This window comes from Schistocerca piceifrons, chromosome 3 (assembly GCF_021461385.2).
Source record: "Schistocerca piceifrons isolate TAMUIC-IGC-003096 chromosome 3, iqSchPice1.1, whole genome shotgun sequence".
Classification (NCBI taxonomy): domain Eukaryota; kingdom Metazoa; phylum Arthropoda; class Insecta; order Orthoptera; family Acrididae; genus Schistocerca; species Schistocerca piceifrons.
The window spans coordinates 221,973,352-222,000,375 of NC_060140.1; the positions used below are offsets into that span (position 1 = coordinate 221,973,352).

The following is a 27,024-nucleotide window of genomic DNA, read 5'->3' on the forward strand; positions in this document are numbered from 1 at the left end:
AACCACACTCGTATCCAGTTAGATGAGTACGGGCGGTGATGTCCTCGCTGTTGTGCGCTGTGTACATATTACCAACAGGAGTGATTTAATAAATATTTAAATTTTTATTCTTTTATTTAGAGGAAGAATTTCTGATGAATTTGGATTGAGAACAGATGACACTAATTAAAGGAATCCAGGAGGAGATTTCATGAAACGAATACTTCATTTAGAACTAGGTGCTTTGTTTACGATATCAGTGACAGATGATGTATTGAAAGGAGGTTAATAAAGCAAGACAAAATATGTTGTGGCTCTAGGCGTTATCTTCCGAAAATATTTTCACCGAGACACTGTAATTTAACGCACAACGAAGTGAATCGGGGAAAAGTATAAAATTCGCCTAGATGAATATTACTTCATAGTGTGTAGCACTTCGTTTCGAAGACTGGTGAGAAAAAGGAAATGACGTCTTCTTCTTGAAAAGTTAGTGCTTAAATGTCTAAATGACTGGCCTATTAAAGATGTTGTAAACTGACAGTGTAGCTAGTCATCCCAATTAACTCTAACCCATTTCAACCTTTGTCGCAAAAAGTGTAACATCGATGGCGCATTTGTTTGAGTAATGTTGCGAATATGGGCCGGACGGCTGCCTTGGTATCTTCAGGCCGGTAAAAAGAGCGCCTATTTTGGCCATTGGACAGAAGGATAGGTAACAGTCCCGTCAACCTGGTGCCGAGAGCCCTAAAGACTACCGGAGAGGGGAATAAAAGTGGCCAACGTGTACGCCCGCTACGTGATCCACACCAGTCTAGATCATACCGCGGGCTGTGTAAGTGCGAGTGCAGCAGTGCAATAAGGACGTGGTACTCAAAGTGGTGCAGCGGATCTTCGTTGAGGAAAGTTACGTCACAACAAAGTCGTGGATACGGTGTGGTCAGTTGTTTGCTGAGAAGTTTGATGATGTCAAAGTGCCTGCAAGTAGTGCCATGCAATGCATACTCGAAAATGCCATCAGAAAGGATTTATTTTGAATAAATCATAAAACAATGCGAAACGAGCCCGCACATCATCAAATGTGGGTGCAGTTCGCCAGAAAATGTTTCAAAATCCTACTAGGTCAGACCGATGCCTGTCGCAAGAGACCGGCATACCACGTCGTTCATGCGGACGAATACTCCACATATACCTGCATATGCATCCTTATCGATTGTCTGCTGTTCATGCATTAAAACCAGCAGATGCTCCTCAGAGCCTTCAGTTTTGTGAGTTGCTTTTCACTGAGACAACAATTAATGACTTGGGTATGTACCCATTCTTTGTGTCGTCTGCTGAAGACTGGTTTCAGCTGAGTGGTTATGTCAAATCACAGAATTAAAGATTCCGGACAGGGAAGAATTCGCATAACTTCCACAACGTACCATTGTATAATCTGAGGGTTGGGGTTTCGTGTGTAGTGTCTGCACGCCGCATTATTGGTCCCATTTTCGATATCAGGCCCTGTCTTAGGCGCATTAGATTGCCAACATTATGAAGTCATCTGTGACAGTATTAACGGAGGAGGAAAATAAGTTACTTCCAACAGGATGGAGTAACTGCCCATACAGCCAACCGCACATTTACACAACCTTTACGCCTAACAGAGATGTTAGAAGAGGTGAGTCTGGTCTCAGCACTAGCTGGCCACCCAGGTCAGCTGATCTGAACGTGTGCGATTATTTTGTGTGGGAGCTCTCCAGTCTGAGGTGTATCGTAACAATTCTCATAGTCTCTAAGAACGGCAGTAGAACATTTCGGATGAGACTGCTGCAGTTCAGCAGTCCAGGTTCGATCCGCCTTCAGCAACTTTCTGACCAGGGCCCAAAAATGCCAAGAGATGATTGGTAGTCACTTTCAACATCTGTTGCCGGTCGGAGTGGCCGTGCGGTTCTAGGCGCTTCAGTTTGGAACCGCGTGATCGCTACGGTCGCAGGTCCGAATCCTGCCTCGGGCATGGATGTGTGTGATGTCCTTAGGTTAGTTAGGTTTAAGTAGTTATAAGTTCTAGGGGACTGATGACCTCAGATGTTAAGTCCCATAGTGCTCAGAGCCATTTTTCAACATCTGTTACAATCAGATTAGTATTGTATTTCCTTCACTTGTTCATAATCATGTAAGACTTTTCGCTGCTTATCCACAGAGAGCTCTAGCGTGCCTCGGACTGCAAGGTCTGTGGTACTAAACAGACGCTGATATTGTTTATCCAGAGCTCCGAGGTTCGTTCAAGCGACACTTTGCAATAGCACAGGGATGGGTGAAGCGGGGGGGGGGGGGGGGGGGGGGGGGGAATTCTGTGAGGTTGGCTGTGTTTCTTTGTACCCTGGAACTTTATTCTCCGAACCAATTTTATTTCCCCAGCCGCAGTCCTCGACACAATTAGGCCACGTTTTACCAACTATAAAGGATGACCGCCGTTAGCTACGCAAGGGAAGCGTCAGGGGTGGTCTTTCAGGCCACCTCCGCTTGTGTTGGTACTGCAGCAAGGTGATGGAACCAGAATCAACGAAAGATGCGAATGTAGAGTCTACAAAATCACCGTCATCCCCTTGTTCTCTCTCATTTTTGTCTTAGTTATTGGGGGTCCTAGTGGATTTACTTTGGCGACAGTGGTCCGTCTCAGCCACCACCAGTTCGTCTACCTAAGAGTAGTTCCCAGCAGTTGGGATCCGTACCAGGCTGCATTGAAGGAAGAAATCGAGGCGGGGTGCCAGATTTGTTACTGGTAAGTTTGAACAACACGTAAAAGTTACGGAAATGCTTGGGGAACTAAAATGGGATCCCCTGAAGGGAAGGCGACGTTCATTTCGAGGAACACTATCGAGAAAATTTAGAGAAGCGGCATTTGAAGCTGACTGCCGAAGGATTCTACTGCCGCCATCATACTTTGCATGTAAAGACCACAAAGATAAGATACCAGAAATTAGGGATCATACGGAGCCATACAGACAGTCGTTTTTCCCTCGCTCTGTTTCCGAGTGGAACAAGAGGGGAAATGACAAGTAGTGGTACAGGGATCCCTCCGCCACGCACCGTACGGTGGCTTGTTGTGTATATATGTGGATATAGACGTAAGTAAACTGTCTCGTCTTCAATCGATCTTTCCGCATACTACATCATTTCCACGTTAGGCCTTTCTAAAAGTGATTTCCGGGGTGACTACTAACAGCAGAATAGCGTGCTGTAACTAAGTTTCCTCTACTATTTGGGAGTGTGCGTGAGCGTGTGTGTGTGTGTGTGTGTGTGTGTGTCTGGGTGTGTGTATGTGTGTGTGTGTGTGTGTGTGTGCGTCAGTGTTCATTCTAAAGTTTTGTTACAGTTCAAAGCAAACTTTGCCCACAATTAGGTGCCAATGTAAAAATGTTGAACATGATTCTGGTAGTCTAAACACGTACGGTTGGCTAAACTCAATAAACCTCTGATATTTGATTTTCAACGACAAATTTATCTCAATATTGTGTTCAGTAAGGAGGTGGGAACGAGTTTCCTTATTACTTGCAAGGCATGGTCACTGTGAAAATAATTACAAGACATGAAACCTCTACAGAAAATAGGAAAAGTAATCAGCATTGTCTTCGCAGGGAATACACTATTTAATCACGTTAGGTGTTTCTTTCACTTCCACAACATCTCCATCAGTTACTTCCAGCCAACTTGACAAAATTCCCCCCCCCCTCCTTTCATCCATCCCTATGCTATTGCAAAGTGTCGCTTGAACGAACCTCGGAGCTCTGGCTAAACAATATCAGCATCTGTTTAGTACCACAGGACTTGCAGTCCAAGGCACGCTAGAGCTCTCTGTGGATAAGCAGCGAAAAGTCTTACATGATCATGAACAAGATCTTGCACAATTTTTGCAATTAAACTCTTATAAACCCTTGCGAAATACCGAAAGAGAATGTAGTATGTTGAACTGTTTATCCAAAATGGGTGATTGTGAAGGCCAAGGAATGTGTGTTATTTCGTAATACTTGTCGGCTAAACGGTCTTGGGAATACCGAGCCTTGTAAATGAGAGGTTATTATTCATTAAAGGAACAGTGTTACGAAGAATGGTTTCATAGACCTCCTATTTAAGTTTTGACCACAAAATTCACTGGAAACGACAATACGCCTGCACAAACTACTGACAGTCCACTCAAATGCATCAGAGTAAGACCAATATTATCCTTCTTGTCGTTCTCCGTTTGTTTGGTCCCGCTGTACAGTGGACTATAAAATTTAACTTGTCGAATTACATTATACTTTATCATACATCTCAATTGCAGATTTTCATCTCTGTTCAACACTGAAGCTACATCTTTGCAGTAAACTGGTTTACAAAACAGAGTCAAATTGAAACAGGTGATGGGTCGACAACTGACTGTATTTAGACAGGGAACCAGTGGATAGAAATGCATTTTTATTGTGTTATGGACATACACAGCGTACACCGCATAAGAATAACGTAACTCATAGTAATTTTCCAAAGCGACAATCGCCAATCTCGATGCATGTATTGCAACGGCGCATGCAGTTTTGCCGCACTGTCGCAAAGATCCCGCGTGTCTGTTGTACGCTGCGACAGGCAGCGGATGATAAACAGCGTACAGCCCAGACCAACAAACAGCTATGCTGTACACAACACAGCTCACAGCACGTGTGTCAAGCGACGACAGCATGCGTCGCACCTGCGCATTAACCTAAGCCGCACGCACACCACTATCCCTGGCGCCAGTCGTCCATTGCATCAGACAGCTTGTGATGTGTCCAAAAATGGTTCAAATGGTTCTGAGCACTATGGGACTTAACTTCTGAGGTCACCAGTCCCGTAGAACTTAGAACTACTTAAACCTAACTAACCTAAGGACATCCATGCTCGAGGCAGGATATGAACCTGCGACCGTAGCGGTCGCGCAGTTCCAGACTGTAGCGCCTAGAACCGCTCGGCCTCCCCGGCCAGCTGATGTGTCCATGGTGAAGTGTGTTACTGCGTACAGTGCATGACGCCTTGTCAAAGATTGAACTTACTCGTCATGAGAGTGGGCAGACATGCGTTTAATATACCGTGCCTATAAAGCAGCACGAATGTACAGACAAAACCTTCTCAACAGATGTAGATGCGTCATCTTAAATGGAATAAGTTTACCTCTGTGGATAGCAAATTACGACAGACGGGGTTGTTCACGCCACACAGAGCAGGAAAAGGTTCCCGCCGAAGACAGACTTTGAGAAGATGGTGTTGGATTGTGGATTGTGTGGCCTACCACCCGACAATAAGCACCCATTAATTTGTCTGTAAAACGCACACATCGAAGGACACGGCGTGGAGAATACTGCTGGAACAGGTGTTACACCCCTATCATAAAGAAAATGTGCAAGCACTGGGATCAACGGATTTTGAGCTTGACATTCACATCTGTCAATAGAGCTTCGTACAGATAGTACTGTTCACGGATGAGGCCTCATTCATCCGTGATGATGTTTTCAACAAGAGCAACAGCCATGTCTGGAGTGAGCACGATGACAGTGCCACTCCCATCGGTGGCACCTTCCTGCTTGCCTCCCCGTTTGATTGGTCCACGTTACGTGGCGTCCCTGCGAGATGTGCTACCACAGTTCTTGGAGACTGTACTCTTTGTTGTCCCAGAGAGGATGTTGTTTAGACACGACGGTGCCCTAGCCGACTTCCATGTTAACGTCTGCGAACAGCTGAACATCACGTAACCTCATAGTTGGATTGGAAGAGGAGGTCCTGTCCCATGGCCAGCGCGATCGCCATGATGGTGTGATGTCACTGTCTCCTGAATACCATTCCTCCCGCATTGTACATTCAGTAACTTGACATCAGCTGTTACATTCCTGACGTGTTAAGCTCTGTGGATGTCTTATATCTTTCCCATATTTTAATGTTATCTTTCAACAAGATAACGCTGGACCACATTTTGTTCTTGTTGTTTTGACTAATATTGATGCAGAGGGTACTCGGCAGTTGCCCTGACCATCAGAGTCTCCAGGTCTGCCAATTATTGAAGAAGTTGTCATGGAGTTCTGAGTGACTGTCGTGCCACCACTAGTCAGGAAGTATACTTGATGAAAGGTGTAGAGTGGATACTGCATGTGTAAGTAGGCTGTTTAGGTTTTTATATTGGTAACGCCACGTAGCGCTCTGTGTGAAAATCACTGCTGTGCTGTGTGCAGTCAGTGGCTGGTTTGCATTGTTGTCTACCATTGTAGTGTTGGGCAGCTGGATGTTAACAGCACGTAGCATTGCGCAGTTGGAGGGGAGCCGCCTGCAGTGGTGGATGTGGCGAAGTAAGATGGCGGATTTTTGAGAGCGGATGATCTGGACGTGTGTCCATCAGAGACAATACATTTGTAAGACTGGATGTCATGAACTGCTATATATATTATGACTTGTGAACACTGTTAAGGTAAATACATTTGTTTGTTATGAGGTAAGTACATTGACTTCCACAGAACTTTGCTTATGGACGATGATAATTACGACACTTGGCACATTTTTTACCCTTAAGTAATGAGATTATGTTACAAGATGCACAATTTAGCGCTACAGGACATGCATTTGAGTGATTGATTTTGTACTTAAAACATTTGTTTTTAAAGATTTTTGAATTACAATGATACAAAGGTTTTCCGTGATTCATTCCATTGCTGTAATTTGTAACACCTGAGGGTATAATTACATTAGTCCTCGGGGGGGGGGGGGGGTGGGTAACGCTTACTTTGTCTACCATGTGTGTGGCAAGTAGAAGGAGCCCTAGCTAATATGGTATTTGCTTATACAACTTTACACATCGGTACCATATTTCCCTAACACATAAATTACACAGCTATCTGATCATTTAACTGAGAGACAAATGTGTTTTTTACTACATCAGTGACATATGTTTACGTAATTACACAGTTGGATAACTTCACACTAATGATGTTGTATTTTGCCTATACTGTGTGAACTGTTCATATTTTTTCGGAACCATTGTGATACTATGAGAGCTTTGAATGATATATTTGGTATGGGATCATGATTTTTAAAGTACGTTTTAGGTAGATGACACTATTGAAATGAGCAGATAATTTTTTTTAGGTTTTGAAATTATTGGAGGACTCTACGACGATTTTGAGATTTGACTGGGGTGTTATGATGTTCTTATTACGATGACGATGTGTATTATGCTGTTGAGGTATGTTTATGATCAATAAGCTGGTGCTATATGATAAATTTGATTGTGCTATGTATTTATTATGATGAAATGTTGAAGTGTCGACGCAAGATTGAAGAGTCGTCGAATATGTATATGTGTAATAAAGTAAGGAGTAATGAATAGTAGTTAGGGTCTCTGATATGTGAAAAAGGATGTTGGAAACCAAGATCGTACTTTAAGAGTTATGAAACGTGTGTACATGTGTGAATGTATCACAATGCCACTGAAAATTTTTTTGGAGACTGTTTGTAAAGCAAATATTTCGATCTGTGAAATCTTATTTGTATCAAACTGTCACTGTAGCGGAAACTGATGTAAATATTTCGGTAAGGAAGGTAGGTCACCTTGACATAATGCACTGTAAGCACCCAGCTGGGCGACAGTCACCTGGAAAAAAGCCATTAGGGTGTGCCTTTCAGAGGCACAGGTGGAGAAAAAAAAGAGGCCATTAGCCTCGCTATCGACATTCCTTTGTCGAAAGCATCGCAAATACGTCATGCTCAAACTTGAAAACATATGATTATGCTGTGGAGCTCTTAATTTATGATATTTACTAAAATGCCTAATGAAGTGATAATAAACATTTTACATCTATTGTCTCTCTTGTTGAGAGTTTGCTCATTTCGTTTAGTATCTAGTTTCTAGCTGCACTGCAGCATTGGTTAAAATAAAATTTTATAGATGTGCTAATATAGATATTTTATGCCTACAGATCCAGTAAATAATATCCTTATGATCTACTTAAAAAAAATGAAGGAGCACAAAAAGACATTTCGCTTCACAGGACTTGCATACATAATTTTCTTTTCAACTACTTGGTAATTTATTTCATAGAATAAGTTTTTGTGGTGCACCACTTTAATGACATAGATATTAAGATGTGAACAGACATCTCCCTTATCTGCATTGTAGTCTTTAGTGTACTATTTTTTCTGCTTGAGCTTTGTGATGTTTAGATATTAGTTATTGCATTTGCTGCTGCTGTTTGCCAGGCATAGTGCTACTAAACTTCACTTTGTATTACTCTGTGATGTTTAGATATTAGTTATTGCATTTGCTGCTGCTGTTTGCCAGGCATAGTGCTACTAAACTTCACTTTGTATTACTCTGTGAAGCCAGTTCTACTACTGATTTATTTTTCTTTCTGCTGCACATTGGCTCATATTAGTGATAATGTTGTATTTCCTCTCCAAATTTATATTTACTGCTGCTTGCTTTGCCAATTCGCATTTTTTTGTCATTGCTGTTTGTATTAATTGTTTTGTGCTGCTGCATTGCCTCGTCCCTTAGTTTAGCATCCGAGCTCAATAGATTTAAATGAGCTTAAGATGGGGTAGGCTATATGAGAGAACGAGTTGTGATGAATTGTATGAAATGCTTTGAGAAGCTATAAGAAAATGGTTTGGCCCAAAAAGTATTTTGAAAGAGGATATGAACAAAAAAGTAGGGTTTAGGGACAATAGGTTTAGGTAGGATTTTCTTGGAAATAAATGATGAGGTAAGATAATGGAAAATAAATAATGAAGTAAGAAATATGTGAACATATAAATACAGAAAGCATGCTTGGATAGGATTTTTTGGTGGAAACAAATGTTGAAATAGGATGAAAGATCTATGGAATGAAGTTTTGGGTTGGACTGCAGTACCAAATGTTACACTGAAAATAAACCCTGCCCTTTCATCTTGTGTTATTCTGGTGTGTGTTTGTGTACCCTTGTGTATTTGTGTTTTTCCTTTCTTTATGTGTTTAGCTAATAAGATTTATGTTGTAGAATTTTTCTAGTAGTATGTTATTTACTTTGTAAAGATGTTTAGACATTATTTATCTGTTCTGTTTTGTTGCTCATGTGTGAAGTTGATGTTTCAAAAGTTATTCTGATCTTTTATGTATTTACTTATGTCATAATTCCTGTAACACTGTTGTATATGTTTATTTCTATTGTTTTGTAAAGCCCCTATTACTACAAATGTTATCTGTATTGTTATATTCTTTAATGATGTATTTTGTACCTTTGTAATTGTATTCTTATGTTATAAAATTGTAATTGACACCAGTTCATCAAATTAAGTAACTTGTAAGTTACATTTCAATGCACACGTTTCTGTTGGTCATAGTATATTTATTTATTTATTTATCTATTTATTGATTTATTTAACCTGGCAAGATTAGGGCCATCAGGCCCTCTCTTACATCTAACCAGGCATTCTACTTATTTTACATTCATATGTTTTAGTAGGCATGTTAAACTACATCTAGTACAAAAAGTGAAATAAACAATTTGAAAGGTACACCTGGAAAAATACATACACATAGAGTTTACATTCTTCGGTCACAAGTACTGTTATAATTAGACATTATTGAAGAGACAGATTTTAGATAGGAGTGCTGGCAGCAGGGAGTATGAGGGAGACTCATGGTGAAGGGAGGAGAAGAATAGAGACATGATGAAACATAATTAAGGAAATATAAAGGAAAAGAAGATTACGTGGCTAATAGAGATAGATGAAGAGGAAGGCATCTCAGGAGCAGGATAGGAGACGCTAGCTTTGCTATTTGACAGATGAGGGGATTGTCCTTGTACATTAATTTTGTGGAGAACTTTGTGAGGATGATAGTAGGAAAGGCTTCAACTTCTTCTTAAAAGCAGCAGGAGATCGAATTTTGCGCAAGGTAAGGGACAGTTTGTTCCAGAGGCGGACAGCGGCAACTGAGAAGGAGTTTGCAAAAGTTTTTGTTTTGTGAGTGGGCACAGTTAGGATACCAAATAAGAGTGACCCCGTGTTTCGATTATGATGACATGACAGGTTTTTAATCTCTGAAGCAAGGTACTGGGGTGCTTGCGCGACGAGGAGTCGGTGGAGTAGACATAGAGTGTGGTAGTCACGCAATTTGTCCGGCCGCAGCCACCCTAGCTCGGAGTATGAAGCACTAACATGATCATATCGGCGAATGTTGCAGGTGTAACGCACACAGGCATTCATGGTTAGCTCTAGCCGTCTTTTGTTTTCACTACTCATGCCTTGTTGAATCACATCACAATAGTGGAGGTTCGGTAGAACGAGTGCTTGCACGAGCTGGCGTTTCAAGTCCTGTGGAAATACGTTCCGAAACTTTTTGAGAGCATAGAGACAAGCAGACGTCTTTCGGCACACTGCGACTGTATTCTCCGCCCAGTTGAGATGCTCATCCAAAGTTACACCCAAGTTGTTCACTGATTTCTGATATGGTATTGGAGTACCGTTGAGCAGAATAGGAGGTAGCCGTTCGCGCAAATCTGAACTTATTAATTTCTGATGGGCTATTAAGATTACTTGCGTCTTTTTTGCATTTAGTTTAAGCCCCAGGTTTTTCGCCCATCTCACTACTGAAGACAGATCATCATTCATCTGAGCGATTGCAGTGTTTACATCTTCAGGTCTGACGCTTAGGTAGAGCTGGAGGTCGTCGGCATAGAAATGATATTTACAGGAGGACAGAACCGACGAAATATCGTTGACATATAAAGAAAACAAAAGTGGTCCTAAGACTGATCCTTGTGGCACTCCTGAGGAAACATGTTTCCAGGAAGATTTTTCATTTACGCAGACAACACATTGCTGTCTGTCTTTTAAGTAGCTTTCAAACCATCTCATTGCACTATCAGAGAAATTAAGCTGTTGCATTTTTCTGAGCAATATGTCAAAGTTAACAGTGTCAAAAGCTTTGCTGAAGTCCAGTAGCGTCAATATTGTTGCCTTTCGATTGTCGATGGCATATTTCAGGTCATCAGTTACTTTAATTAGAGCAGTGTTTGTGCTGTGATGTTTATGGAAACCGGATTGAAATTTGTCATATAGGCTGAATTCATGCAAGTGTTCAGTGATTTGGTCATGAACAATATATTCAAGTGCTTTGGAAACAGCAGGCAGTATGCTAATTGGTCGGTAATCACTAGGCAGTTGCGGGTTTTCGATCTTAGGGATGGGTCGAATTAGGCTTCTTTTCCATGCAGTGGGATATATTCCGTTCACGAGGGAAAAATTAAATATGTCAGTTAAGACAGGTACTAAGATATCGGCAACATTCTTAATCATGGTTATACCGATACTATCGTTGCCTATTGCATCAGAACAGGTTCTCATTATTGCTTTTCTTGCCGTATTTGTTGTTACATGTTTTAGATGGAAGGTATCGTTGTTAGTTATCCTGTTTGGGTATTCTTGTGGACGGTAATTATCAGCTGTGCTGGTATTCAGAGGTGCAGAGAAGAATTCATTTAATTCGTTAGCTGACACATGAAAAGTAGTTTCCGATTTTGCCTTTCCGACCCCCAAGCTACGGAGATTCTTCCATAGAGTCGTGGGCGTCAGATCGCTGCATACAAGGGAGCGAGCGTGCCTGATTTTAGCATTGCGAATGCATTGTTTCACTCTGTTCCGTAGCTTTCTATATTCTTCGAAACGCTCGGGTTTCGGATCTGCCTTGAAACGCCTGTGGGCAGCATCCCTATTAGTCATCATTTGACGTAATTCAGCTGTCAGCCATGGAGCAGGAGATTTTCTTACACGGATTGTGCGCACAGGTGCATGTTTGTCATAGGGGGCAGTGAGTTTATCACCAAGTTCATTAATTTTGCAGTCGATTGTGGGTTTTCTGATTATTTGATGCCATGAGATTTCTGAGCAATCGGCTGTTAGAGCGTCAAGGTCAATACGTTTCATGTTCCTAGAAGTTATGTAACGCGATTTGATCCTTGGGGGCTGCACAGAGTAGGCCAGGAATATTACATCATGTGCTGAGAGGCCAGGGGCCGATGTTTGACCAGCATCTCTTACTTTGTCAGTCTGTTTCGTTGCGATTACGTCTATAAGAGTATGACTGTGCGCCGTATGGTGTGTAGGTTGTAATGGAAGAATGTTCATGCTATTGCAACTAAACAGTCTTCTTAGGTTTATTGCGGAGGGAGTGTCTCTTAGCAGGTCTATGTTCAAGTCACCCATTACGATGACATGTTCGTATTGACACTGAAGTGAATTTAATTCCGACTGGAAGGAACTCATTGAGCTTATTTTTGGCGGCTTGTACACGACGCCAGTCAGGAATTTCCGACTTTGTATATTTATTTCAATGAACATGAATTCAGCATCTTTTTCTGCAGCAGGATTTGACGTACATAAGACTTTCGCTTTGAGATCTGTTCGTATATACGCACCGACCCCGCCACCTCGCTTTTTTGATCTGTCTGCCCTAAGAAATGTGTACCCTGGGAGATGAAAAGATGCAGAGGATATGTGTGGTTTCAACCACGTTTCGGATAAGAGGATTATGTGGTAGTTTAGTTGGTTGAAGAGGAGGCTAAGTTCTTTGTAATGCACAGGTAAAGACTGGATGTTGCAGTGAGCTGTTAAAAGCTCTGACGCGTTCCGCTGAGCAGCCTGGAGTAGGGCGGCAGACAGGTTTGTCCCTTTGTTAGGCACTACCTGCCGCGAGGGGCACTGGCCGCTGCTTCCGCCAAGTGACATAACACAGGGGTGTCCGAGATTTTGCACCCCCTGTTTGTGACACCGCGAGTGCCGAAAGAAAGGCGACTGCTAAAGATTTCCTGAGGTTGCGGGAGTATAGAAAATGGATTAGTGGTATTCTGTGCAAGGAGAATATGACCAATATAGTGACGGCTGTGTGTCACTGTGTATCCTCTGTCGTACGAGGAGAAATGTAATTAGCGTATTTGAAACAGCTTAGGGTGGAAATAAGGGAGAAGGGAGTGATTTAAGAGGCCGATGCTGCCAGCAGAGAGAAGTAAGCTTAGTAATTAATAGATTATCGTAGGAAGCTAGAATTAAATGGAAATTTACTAAAGTGATACTGGTAGTAATTATCGTAGGAAGCTACAATTAGATTGAAATTTGCTAAAGTGATACTGATAGTGATTTTTGTTATGAACAATTTAAACTGAAGAGATGGGTGATTAATGAACTAAAGGAGAGACTAATAATTGCAATAGAACTATTTCAGAACGGAAGAGAATAAACTGAGAAAATGAAAAAAGTATTAGCAGTAACTAAAATTAAGTAATGGTTAGAGCTACAGACACAAAAAAATAGTGAAAAGTTAATACAGTTACAAAAACAATTAGTTGAAGGTACAAATATGGGTATAATTAAAAAATTAATAAAATTACAAGACTATATCTGAGTATTGGGGCTGTTATAATTGCAAATGGTGTTAAGTTTGCACTTTTGGCTCGAGTAGCTTCACTTAATACTATTCGGTTCTGTCATGTTTGTGACTGTCTTCTTTCCAGCTGCTGTCTTAATGATTACTCTGCCATCCTGAGTCCACACATTCTGAAGACCGAAATGGGATATGGCACTGTTTAAAATCTTTAGCCGTTCGTGTGTCAGATCTTCCCTTATTGTAAGCCCTGTGCTTGCTAACTTCTTCTTCTGGGTAAAGATCTCTGCCCTTTTTCGGTACGAGACAAATTTAATTATTATTGGACGAGGTTTGGTGGCACCTGGTAATTTTCGTCCCACCCGATGGCTCCTGTCAATGTCTGCCTTGGTCACTTCAACGCCTAATTTTTCACGCGCAACCTGTATAAGCAGGTTGTCCGTCTCTTCTTCCTTATTTTCTACTACTCCAAACAGTCGTAGACTATTTCGCCTTTGGTACTGTTCTAGTTCGTCAGTTGCGGCAGATAGTTTCACTTCCAACTCTCGTGCCTTTTTCTCGTATTCAGACACAGACTTTTTTAGTGCTGTAATTTCGGCAGTATTGGCCTCAACAGTTTCACGCATTTTGGCCAATACTGCTGCCGTTACAGTATCTGATATAGTGCCTGCTATCAGATCGAGATTGTTTTTATCGCGAAGCGCAGCGTTTACCTCAGAGCGGACCAGCTCCGCTATACCGGGAGCCGCGGCCGCACCTTCCGCCAAGAGCAGACCCGCCGCACCTGCTGCTTCCCCGCTGCTGGACGCGCTGCTGTTCACTCTTCTGTTTACCATTTTCTCGAAGATATTGGCGGAGCACAGAAAAAAAATAGCACTACTGCACAGAACACTGTTGTTTTCACGATTTCCACTTGTACTAGACAACACCACCTGCGAGAACACCTTCGAATTCAACTAAATTTCGCGAGCCGAACTTAACACGTGTTACACTGCAGCCGCCATGACATATGGACAATATGTGAGAAGTAGGGAATGTTAGTGTTTGGACATGTATTAATAATTTAGCAAGGGACTGGTTAACAGCATTGCTGGTTCTAAGGACAATTCCAAAAACTTTTTGAGTGCAGGAGTGGTGGTTCATGGACTTGCTATATTCTCCTCAAGACTCTTCCATGGTGATTGTGCACCTGCACAGTCGCAACAGATGGCTGCTGGCTATTTCTACCAGGACTACTGTGGGTCTGCATCTTTGATGGCCCACCAATACCATTATTTCTACAAGGACTGCAGTGGGTCTGCACCTCTGGTGGCCCACCAATACCGTAATCTCTAACAAGACTACAGTGGTCTGTTCTGTGATGACCTGCCTACCAATATTCTTCAAAACTTCGACTCACTCTGCTGTGGGTTTGCTCTGTTGTGGCCCATTACCTGTCTGCACGTCAAGAGTCAGCACTGTGTTTCCGTTGGAAGGACAACACTACTTCATGGAAATCCACTACTTCCGTATGCATTTTCTTTTACTGCTCAGACTTTGAGAAAAAAGCTGCAATTTTACTGTGATAGATGATAAGGACTGTCTTTATGGGACTGTGAGAAAATTTTAGCTTTTGACCAACATTGTATCAATAAGTGTGTGCATTTGATTTCTTTGTTATTGTAATTATGAAAAATTTTTTCAAATCTGTATTGGCCACTGCCCAAAACAATTTACAAAATTTTTTGTGGGGAGCATGGGGGCTATGTAAGTAGGCTGTTTAGGTTTTTATATTGGTAACGCCACGTAGCGCTCCGTATGAAAATCACTGGCTGTGCTGTGTGCAGTCAGTGGCTGATTTGCATTGTTGTCTACCATTGTAGTGTTGGGCAGCGGGATGTTAACAGCGCATAGCGTTGCGCAGTTGGAGGTGAGCCGCCAGCAGTGGTGGATGTGGGGAAGTGAGATGGCGGATTTTTGAGAGCGGATGATCTGGACGTGTGTCCATCAGAGACAATACATTTGTAAGACTGGATGTCATGAATTGCTATATATATTATGACTTGTGAACACTGTTAAGGTAAATACATTGTTTGTTCTCTATCAAAATCTCTCATCTGCTAACTATGCCTATCAGTAATTAGTGCCTTCAGTAGTTTGAATCTTTTATTTAGCTGGCAGTAGTGGTGCTCGCTGTATTGCAGTAGTTCGAGTAATGAAGATTTTTGTGAGGTAAGTGATTTGTGAAAGGTATAGTTTAATGTTAGTCAGGGCCATTCTTTTGTAGGGATTATTGAAAGATTCCGTTGCTCTATAAATATTGTGTGTCAGTTTAAGCACAGTCACGTATAATTTTTCTAAGGGGATGTTTCACATGGAAGGATGTACCCATATCTTTCTCTCGATATCGAGTGATGTTGGAGACATTGCTGCTGCCAGAGACGGCAGTATACCATATTTCGCACCCTGTGTATACCCAGGTCATTTACAAATACGATAGTGTATTATTCATAGTATACTGTATATGCAGAATAACTATAATTTCCGTATATGCTGCACTGCCTGGTGCTGCAGTTTTAATTGTCAGTAGGTTACAAAAAGTAAAATGTAATTACTCAGGCTTTCCCGGCCATCTGTTGACATTTTGAAAAAGAAAAGAAAAAAAACGGACTTCTGACGCGTATTAGCGTAGTTCTCGCACGATATTTATCCGTCCAAAACCATCCAAAACGCAAATGGTTTTCTTTAGACACAGACACCTGACAAAAAACTACAGCAAAACACAGGCGACATACAACTGACGCTCTGGAACACACCACTAAGACTTAATGACACTGGCAGGTACCTAGGTGTGTACCTAGACAAACACTAAATTGGAAAAACACCTCACGTACCAGTTAAACAAGGCAAGAAAAAGACAAAGCATGATCAGACGAGTACAAGGATGATTCCACGGATGTGACGACCAAACTGCTGTCCACGCCTACAAGACGTACATCAGTCCTGTGACAGAATATGCTGCAGCTCCCTTTGGGGGCCTGCATAAACCGGTCGCAGAACGACTTGATTCGGCCGAGAGACGACTCTTACGCAGCATCTCTAGACTGCCAACGCTCACGCCCAGTGACGACGCATATGACATCACAGGCGTGGAGCCGCTACAGACCAGACTGACTAAACTCGGAGCAAACTACGGGAGACCTCGTATTAACGAAACGCCCAGACATGGAAGACATCCTGACAACAAGACCACGAGTGAACAGGCGACCAAAATTCAAATACATCCAACGAGAGTGTACAGTAGCTTACAACACCAGTTAACAACACCTCGCTCCACCATGGAACCCCTAATCCAAGACATCCCACTTACCCCACAACTGGACCAAAGTCAAAAAAACTAACCCCATAAAACACACACACACACACACACACACACACACACACACACACACACGCGCGCGCGCGCGCGCACAAACACACATAACAATAGAACTAAGTTAGATGTAAAACGTAGCGTAGACTTAAAAAATATGTAACTGTTCACCACTGCCACGAAAGTCATTCCCGTAAGGTGACTGGAGGACCTGAGGTAAACAGGAGCGCACCTTAGACACTCAATTGACAACTGCTCTCTAAATTCAATTGTATAATGAAATCAGCTATACATCTTCAAATTACTCTCGCCTCCCATCTATAGTGGACAGTATAAAGAAAAGTGGCATACACACACACACACACACACACACACACGTATATATATATATATATATATATATATATATATATATATATATATATATTAATGAAATCGCATGAGTAGTAGCATAAAACAACAAACAACACCACCACCACTCATACACACAATGAAGCAGTGCCACATGAACTAAATAATAGCACACACAACAGTCGCCTCAAAGCATAAACCTTAATCTATTGTATTGTATTTTGTTGTATTTTTATTGTATTCTGCTAACTTTATTGTATTTTAATGTGTTCCAATATGATATATGGAATAATCACAATGTAAAATATTCTATAATCTATAGCATTTATACTGTATTTCAGTATGACTTAAAATTTCGTATTATATTGTAAAAATTATCAAATGCACTTTTGCAACAAAATTGAACAAATAAATAAATGAAATGTCGCCCGCCCATCCCCTTCAGAGACGGGAATGAAAACGCTCAAGGGCCATTCCCGGGTAGCACCTGAAGAAAACAGCGAGTTACGCCGTCGAAATACCATGCAAGGACGACTCGAACATGCGGTAGAAGCCCCGTTTTTTCAAAATGTCAAGTAAAATGTTGTCCACAAAACCATTTTTTTCCTTTTGCTGGTAAGCTGCCTCTATTAAGGGATTTTGCCAAAATTATTTGTTAAAACCAATTGTTTTCTACTTATTTTGTTGGATCATCATTGCTTCGTTGTGTACACTGGTTTTCGTCAGATCACCGAAGTTATTCAGTGTTAGACGTGTCCCCTTTGCCTTTCTGCATATGATCGTCGGTGGCTAAAGCTGCTGATCGCCAGCTTTGCGCCAATATCCTGGATTAAATTCCAAACCTTCCAATAGAGTCTGATGAAGTGAGGGCATACGACACTACTGATGGTGATCTGTCCGGCGAATGGCGACATTAGGCTCTGCGGTTTTCTTTCCGCTGGCACCGGGTTTCACCCTCTCCCTTATCATCATCATCATCATTATTATTATTATCATCCAACACAAACATGACGGCATACTATACGCAGTTATTGCAGTCACCTGCACTTGACGGATTCACTTCACACATAATCCATACACTATGTGAAGGAAAGGTGCCATTGAGTGTGAAGGGCAGAAAAATTAGACCTTTGTACATCCCCTTAGATGTTTCTCAGAGTACGTCGCCATATGACTTTACCTTTTATTTTTTTGTGTCCCTTCCCTGGCTATCATCCCGTTATTGGTCCTCTGGGTTCGATTCCATGCGGGGTCAGGGATTTTCACTTGCCTCGAGATGACTGGGTGTTGTTGTGTCGTCTTCATCACCATCATCATTCATCCCCATTACGGTCGGAGGAAGGCAATGGCAAACCACCTCCGCTAAGACCTTGCCTAGTACGCCAGTGCGGGTCTCCCGCATCGTCCCCTATGCTCAGTCAAGGAGTATGGGACTTCATCATCATCATCATTGTGATGCTCTGAGATTAAGAAACATACAACTTTTCTCAGTATTCTTCGAGGTAAATTCGCTGAATGCGAACAACTTGGCTTCAGCTGTGTTAGATATGAATATCCTACCTATTAGTGACATATGAAAATTTGGTTGGACTGGGACTCGAACTCGAATTTCCGGCTTATCGCCAGCGTCGCTTTAACCATTAGGCTATCCGTGCAAGCCTTCCAGACCGACCCTAACTTTCAAATGTCACGCTGTCTACATCCGTGTATCATAGTCGCCTACATTCGTCACTAAACACTTGCAGCTACATTCTGATCTCCGCGCCAGTGAGAATGAAACTATGATGAAACGAAACAAATCGCCCGCCTCGGCATGTAATAATTTCTTACGTGTCTGGATGATCGGACATTGTTAACAAAAGGCACTGTTCGAAATTATTTTGAAATAAATTTGCTGAATGCGAATAACTTGGTGTTTCAGCCGCGTTAGATATAGTTGCACTACCTACTGGTGATATACGAAAATTTGTGCTGCACCGAGACTCGAACCCGGATTTCTCGGCCATGACGAGCGGTCGCCTTAACTTTTAGGCCTCCGTGAACGCCTCACCAAAAGGTAGTACATCGATACCTTACCCAGTTGAATGCAAGTTATTCGCATTCAGCGAGTCTATTTCGAAGTGACTGCGAACCGCTGGTTTTCGTCAACAGTGTCTGCTCATCCCGATATTCAAGCAAATGTTCTCATTATGGTCTATAGAGCTGCCGATGAGATTCGACCAGTAAAGTGAAAACTGACATGTCTTTATCGGATTTGGTGTTGGAAACCTCGACGTCAGATGTCGAGGACAACAAGAGCGTGTTAGAAAGGGCTCTTACCTGGGTGGGGGAGCGGTGACTTGCCCTCCCCGCGAGAGTCGGACTCGTCTTCGTCGGCGATGGAGGGTGCGCTCGTGGTGCTGACCTGCCGGCTGGTCTTGCGGTAGGCGTCTTTGGCGGAGCGGCCGCCCGCCGGCTGGATGTGCTTCCACATCTCGTACATGACGACGGCGCAGATGAGCGAGTACTCGATGGTGCAGGGGAACAGGAAGGGCGCCGCGTTCTGCACCAGCGAGCCCATGATGTTGGAGCGCCGGCACTCGAAGATGTCGTGTTCGGCCGACCGTCGCGACACGTTGTGTCCGGCAGTGACGTTGCGATGGGTGACGCTGGTGGGGTACTCGTACACGTGGTGGTCGCTCAGGCTCAGTGCTTCACCTGCAGACACGGAAAATTTCAGAATCCTAGAATTACTGTCGCTCAAAATATTAGGCCAGAGACAAATGTCTCAAGAATTCCATAACTGTCAGCGGAATAACAGATATCAGTGATTTATTAGACGGGGACGAGGAAAGTACAGTCATGGAAATGGAAAGTGTTATATCATGAACGCCGCGACCGAGCTCGGCCAAACTTTAACTTCACCAGTAATCAAATGTCTGTTGGGTGTTCTGTCTTAAGTATACGTGTAACGCAGAGACTTTTTTGGACGTACAACGCGCATAGCGTGGCCACAACGTCTGTATCAGCCAGATCACATCGTAAAGAAAGATGTCAAAATAAAATTAACTGGATAATTTCAACCACAGATTCGAACAGCCTTCAAAGTTCGGAACTCATTGCTAATAATCTGTGACCGGTCGGATTATTACGAGACCTATTCGGAAAGTAAGGTCCGATCCGTCACGAAATGAAAGCTACTGTGAAAATCAAAAGTATTTTATTTTCAACTGTTAGCTAAACCTTCCAGATGCTAGCCTACGTAGACGGCGCTCAGACTTAGACATTTGTCATGGCACTGAACCAGTTTTCCAGTACCCTCACCGTAGAAGAAAGTGCCTCCTCCCATCGAAAACGCTGCATGAGCATCTTCATTGCCTCTGCAAAGTGCGGCCGAGAATTGTCATGAAGAAGGGAACGCGTAACAGTTGTGTTATGCGGGCTGCATGACATCAGGCGAAATCTATCACAAGGCCCCCATACTTGGTGGGAAACATTATTTTCTATGCATCTTTACATGCTCACTGTGCGCTCAGAACAATGTGTCGTGATTGACGAGCATATAAGACACACTGCCCAACACATCTGTACAAAATGGGTATGACGTGAAACGGGGTCCGTCACTCACGACAGCGCCACACTTTAACTAGTAGAAAAACACAAACTCCTCGCGTGGTTTGGTCATATTTCAGATATCGTCTTTCGTGTCAATATTTCGATAGAGCAGCGCGTCAGAATGTATAAGCCTCTCTTGCTTCTTCACTGATAAACGCGGCAATTGCACCACTCGATGGCGCGGTTACTCCTCTGACCTGAAATGATGACTACCAATTTTCTTTTGTTGTGAGTCCGCGACTGACTTATAGCTTGATTGAACTGGCTAACTGTAGTTGTTCTTTATATTATGCCCGGTTAGATAATGGATGTTGAATATTTCATCATTATGAGAGCAGACTTAAGTATTTTCCTGCAGATGAAGAATGATAACTTCATAATGGCTACTGAATGCGACTAACGCTAGCTAAATTTTTCTGGTGGAGATGGTGTGAGGTGGGGTGGTTGTCGTTGTAACAGTGCATACCCCTGAGATTCAAAATTGAAGTGTCTGTGGTCCGAAAACGGTCTGAAGCTCCACATGCAATCATTCAAATATGCTTTTAAAAGGAATGAAACAAGACACGCAACTGACAACTTATTATTAAGTCCGAATTTAGCAAGGGTAGCCCGACCTTCAAAAGTTAACTGTCATGCATGAAACACACAGGTCAGCCACCACACGACACACATTTTAGTTACAGGAAGCACACTTAGAAAAGACGCTATTTATTTGCCTTAACGTGCATTCAATCGAGAAAAATCTTCAACAACATACCAATGAATTCAAATTTAAACAGACAATTATGTCTAATTCCGATGTTGGTACTACTTTTAGGATCGCGTAATGAATATTGGTCACGGGCAAGCGAAGAGCATATCAGGAAATGCTAACGAAAAGTGAACTCAGAAGAGCAAATACTGTTTACAGATACAAAGTGCATCCTGAAAAACAAACAACTAAGTGCGTTCATTAGTTACCAAAACGATTAACTCCGCAAGGTTAACTAATACCACAGCCCGTGAACTATCCCACAAAAAAGCATTGCTGGTCGAATCTCCGGCTGTGAGTGACAGTTAACAGTGGACTGGCTCCATCTTCGCGTGTGCGGCCCGTAAGGACGCCGTCATGTCCGTCACTCGTGAAAGCAGGAGGCAAACTGTCACAACAGAAATTCGAAATTCTATATCAAGTTGGGAAAAGCTCCAAGTGCTCCACCAATGACGATAATAATTCCGAGCACCGTCCAATCTCTAGACAAGTTTCACCGAGATTGCTAGCACTGCCTCAATGATATTTCTAGATTTCGACACAGCGCCAGCAACAGAGAGAGACATTTTGTTTATTTTATGAGCAGGGGTTTGGGCAAAAGCTAACCGTCTTCCTAGCCAAGTTCCAAAGAAGCCGTTGAGTCGTTGTGCCTCACGGTTCCAATGGAAAACTTCCAGCTGTCACTTTCTTTAAGTGAAGAAGACATTTCCACGTAGACGTCACGGCTTTGCACAGGTGCTTTCAAGCTACCCAGCGCGTTACCTCCCGTGTTAAGATGGTCAGCCGAGAATCAGAGGAAGCGCGAGGGTGGAAGATGCGTCGGCCCTCAAGACGAAAATGAAGGTTGAACGCCCGAGTCCCTCCATCTTCTCTCTCTGCTAGACTGCTGTGCTAAGTACACGGAAAAGTACGGATTCTCATAAACCGAAGCGAACGGCTAATCCAGTTCCTAGCTTGACCATAGGCAACACATGGAATTGTACATGCATTTGGCAAGTAGTAATACAAATTATGAAGACAACATCTCATTTACCAATTCATTACGTTAACGCACTTGGGGAGTACTATTAGAGCATAGAAATATGACTAAAAAATGCAGGCTGGAACTACATGAATAATTAAACCACATTACAATGACAACACGAGATGGCAGGTGGACAGGCACGTGCAGCTTATCGCCATCTTTCGAACTGTCAGAATGATCGAATTATTGGCATGAAGGACAGGGCAGCGGCATACTGGCAGATCGCACTGACAGTCGGCTGTAGTGCAGTGACTGCAGAATTGGCGGCTATGAGATGGACTCGGGGCTGGAAAGAATGTGGCGGGAAGAGAAGGCGCGAATACTTCCAGAAGAACTACTCCACAAAACGGTGTTTGACTGACTCCGACTGACAGTCATCAGACAGCAGTTGGAGTCCAAGCAGAGATTACAGGCAGAGCAGGCTCAGTGTCATAATGTAAAAGAACTTGAGAAAAAACTTTCAAGGGCTTGTTATGCTCTGCGTGTGTTAAATAAAAGTGCAAGCAAGTCAACAGTTATTCAGGCGTATTATGCATACTTTCCTGCACTACTTCGATATGGGCCAATCTTCTGGGGAAATTCAGCCACCAGCATAAAGATCTTTAGGGTGCAGAAAAGAGCAATCAGGGCTATCTGCAACCTAAGGAAACTGGAAATATGTAGACCACATTTCATCCAGATGAAAATAATGAGCTTACCGAGCCTTTACATATATGAGTATATCCTGTTCGCAAATGAGTATCTTTTAAACCAAACTGGACATCTTCAGCAAAATAAGCATATACACAGTCACAACACAAGAAACACAAATAATATCCACATGTCACAGTGTAGAACAGCACTGTACCAAAAAAGTGTATCACAGATAACAATTCAGCTATATAACAGCTTACCCAGTGATTTAAAATAGCAGCAACGTAAATTTTTTTTAAACATAATCTTAAGTCATTTCTAGTGGAAAAAAGTTTTAACTCTGTAAAAGAATTTTTAAATTACAAAAAATAGCCTTGTAAACAATGATTATATAATAATGGTTAAATTCAAATCGCTATATTTGTCACTTGTAATTTATGATTGTTATCTGTAATTAATTTTGTCATGCTCTCTCTCTCTCTCTCTCTCTCTCTCTCTCTCTCTCTCTCTCTCTGTGTGTGTGTGTGTGTGTGTGTTTCTGCTCCTTTCGCAATTTTGACTTGTCCTATATTAAACGTACTGTTTAAGTATGTAATGAATCAAATGGACCAATAAATGAATGAATGAATGAACTTTAGGGAGTTGAACTGAGATATCAAGTTGCTGCCGAAATTATATTTCAAAGAACAGCGAGTTACAAAGAGTATAGCTGCGGTCCAGTTTCTTTCTTTTAAATTGGTTGTTATTTCTTTATTTTGGCTTTGTGTTACAAGTACCATAGAGGCAACAATGGTTATAAAGAGCCACAGAAACATAATTACAAAAAAGCAAAAGATCACAAAATTACGAAGATAGCATACAAACACAGCAACGCAATTACGCAAACACCAGACAGCCAGTTGCGGTACAGTTGGACATTCAGTAGTACCAGGGGAGTGCAATAAGTAATGCAACACATTCTGTTTTCTCGGACAAAAATTCGGAATTTGTTGTGGGACATCTTGGCATATTCTGACTTCAGCCCCTATAGTTCCACAAAGTTCGAATTGGTGGCGGCACTACGCGTAGCCTTCAAAATGTTGTCTGTAACGGAGGTGCATTACAATCGGAGAGCTGATACGAAGTTTCCTTTGCCGGAAAAGCAGGGCGTCGTAGATATTCATACAAGCTTGTAGAATGTCTACGGAGACCGGGAAGTGAACAAAAGCATGGTGAGTTGTTGGGCGAGGCGTCTGTCACCATCGCAACAGGGTCGCACAAACCTATCCGATTTCCCGCGTGCCAGCCGGCCGCACGCAGCTGTGATTTCTGCAATGTTCGAAAGTGGGCGTTACGGCGTAAAGCCAAGCGCTGGCACACCAGTCGGGAACGACAGAGCAGACTGCACTGTAGTTCCTTCTGTAGATTGTCGCACAAATGACAGAATGGTAGATATCGAAATAGACGACAGAGGGATAGAGAAACAATTAAAATCGCTCTAAAGAGGATAGGCCGCTGGACCTGATGGGATACCAGTTCGATTTTACACAGAGTTCTCGAAGGAACTTGCCCCCCTTCTTGCAGCGGTGTACCGTAGGTCTCTAGAAGAGCGTAGCGTTCCAAATGATTGGAAAAGGGCACAGGTCTTCCCCGTTTTCAAGAAGGGACGTCGAACAGATGTGCAGAACTATTGACCTATACCTCTATCGTCGATCAGTTGTAGAATTTTGGAACACGTATTATGTTCGATTATAATGACTTTTCTGTACGAATCAGCATGGGTTTCGAAAAAGACGATCGTGTGAAACCCAGCTCGCGCTGGTAAAGCAGATGCCAAACGGAGATTCATTGGAAGAATCCTAAGGAAATGCAGTCCGAAAACAAAGGAAGTAGGTTACAGTACGCTTGTTCGCCCACTGCTTGAATGCTGCTCAGTAGTGTGGGATACGTACCAGACAGGGTTGATAGAAGAGATAGAGCAGCTCGCTTTGTTACAGCGAGTTACATTTAGTAATCGCGAAAGCGTTACGGAGATGATAGATAAACTCCAGTGGAAGACTCTGCAGGAGAGACGCTCTGTAGCTCGGTACGGGCTTTTGTTGAAGTTTAGAGAACATACCTTCACCGAGGAGTCAAGTAGTATATTGCTCCCTCCTACGTATATCTCGCGAAGAGACCATGAGGATAAAATCAGAGAGATTAGAGCCCACACAGAGCCATACCGACAATCCGTCTTTCCACGAACAATACGAGACTGGAATAGAAGGGGGAACCGATGGAGGTACTCAAGAAACCCTCCGCCACACACCGTCAGGTGGTTTGCGGAGTATGGATGTAGATGTAGATGTAGAGGGCTATGAGAAGACGTCAGCCAATTGCAATTTGACCGACCCCTCTCGAGGACGAAAACGCGACAGCATCGGCCCCTATGCGAAGTAAACATAAGCGCCGTGCCGACTGGTGGCGGCCCAGTTCTACAGCAGCTTCAAGACTACCAACATGGATAGAAGCGCCAACTCTAATGAGAGATTTCTTACCATGTCTGTCGCCCTGTGTTGGCGACACATCTGTGTAACACAAAATTAAGTATTGTATTTTTTCATTTTGTAATAAAACTCGTCAATACAATCTGTCTGAATGTTGTCTAGCTATCCGAGAAAGCAGATTTCCTAGATAACCCAATTTCAAGACTAGGCTAGGTTTAACAGTGGGGACACTCTCATTCAGGGTGATCGATGGATCAGAGGTAAACAGCTCGCTTCACGTCTGGACGTCTCTGAATGTAGAGCTAGCTCAGTCCGCCACCAGTTGGAGTGCTCGAAGGTGTGCGCCCACTGGGTTCCTCGCTGCCTAACAGAAGTCCATAAAGAGGAAAGAAGGACCATCTGTGCGGAATTGCTTGCATGTTACGAGGCTGACCATTAGAATTCTTTTGTCCTCAATCGTAATAGTTGATGAAACAGGGGTACATCACTTCGAGCTGTAAACAAAACGGCAAACCCATGGAGTGGCGTCACACCACTGCTCCAGCGAGGAAAAAGTTCAAAGCCGCACCCTCAGCCAGGAAAGTCTTGGAGACGGCCTCCTGGGCCTCTGAAGGGGTTATGCTATTTCATGTCCTCCCTTGTGGTGCAACGATCAACTCTGGTATCTTGTGGCACCCTCAGGAAACTGAAGACACAACTTCAGCTTGTTCGTCGCCACACATATACAAACGAACATCCCATTCTCCATGACAACGCAAGGCCACACACAAGCCTACACACCCGACAGCAACTCAGGACACCACAGTAGACAGTTCTCCCTCACCCACTATACAGCCCAGATCTCGTACCTTATGACTTCCATCTGCTTGGTCCAGTGCACACCGTGGGAAGCAGGAGGTGGATGATGGGGAGATTAATGATGCAAGACCTTGGCTCCGACGTCGTCCAGTAAAGCGACACAATGAGAGCATATGGGACCTCCCTGTAACGTGCGTGAGGCCGACGCATTGAAAACCAGAGTTTTGTAGCCAAAACATCAGCGAATAATATGGTGTATTAGAATCCAGTACGAAACCAACATAATTTTTAAAAAAAAGATTGTATTACTTACTGAACGCCACTGGTATTTCACTACTGGCAATTAAAATTGCTACACCGCGATGATGGCGTGCTACAGATGAGAAATTTAACCGACAGGAAAAAGATGCTGTGATATGCAAATGATTATCTTTTCAGATCATTCACACAAGGTTGGCGCCGGTGGCGACACCTAAAACATGCTGACATGAGGAATGTTTCCAACCGATTTCTCATACACAGACAGCAGTTGGCCGGCGTTGCCTGGTGAAACGTTGTTGTGATGCCTCGTGTAAGGAGGAGAAATGCGTACCATCACGTTTCCGACTTTGATAAAGGTCGGATTGTAGCCTATCCCGATTGCGGTTTATCGTATTGCGACATTGGTGCTCGCGTTGGTCGAG

The 27,024-nt window shown here is 42.9% G+C and overlaps 1 protein-coding gene across 1 annotated transcript in view; it reads right to left on the reverse strand.

Moving 5' to 3' along the window:
• LOC124788531 (proton channel OtopLc-like) overlaps positions 1-27,024 on the reverse strand; it is a 132,927-nt gene that overhangs the window by 20,713 nt on the left and 85,190 nt on the right. Inside the window, exon 10 of the mRNA XM_047255802.1 lies at positions 19,396-19,639. Coding sequence (XP_047111758.1) covers positions 19,396-19,639 — 244 coding nt within the window. The remainder of the gene's footprint in view (positions 1-19,395; positions 19,640-27,024) is intronic.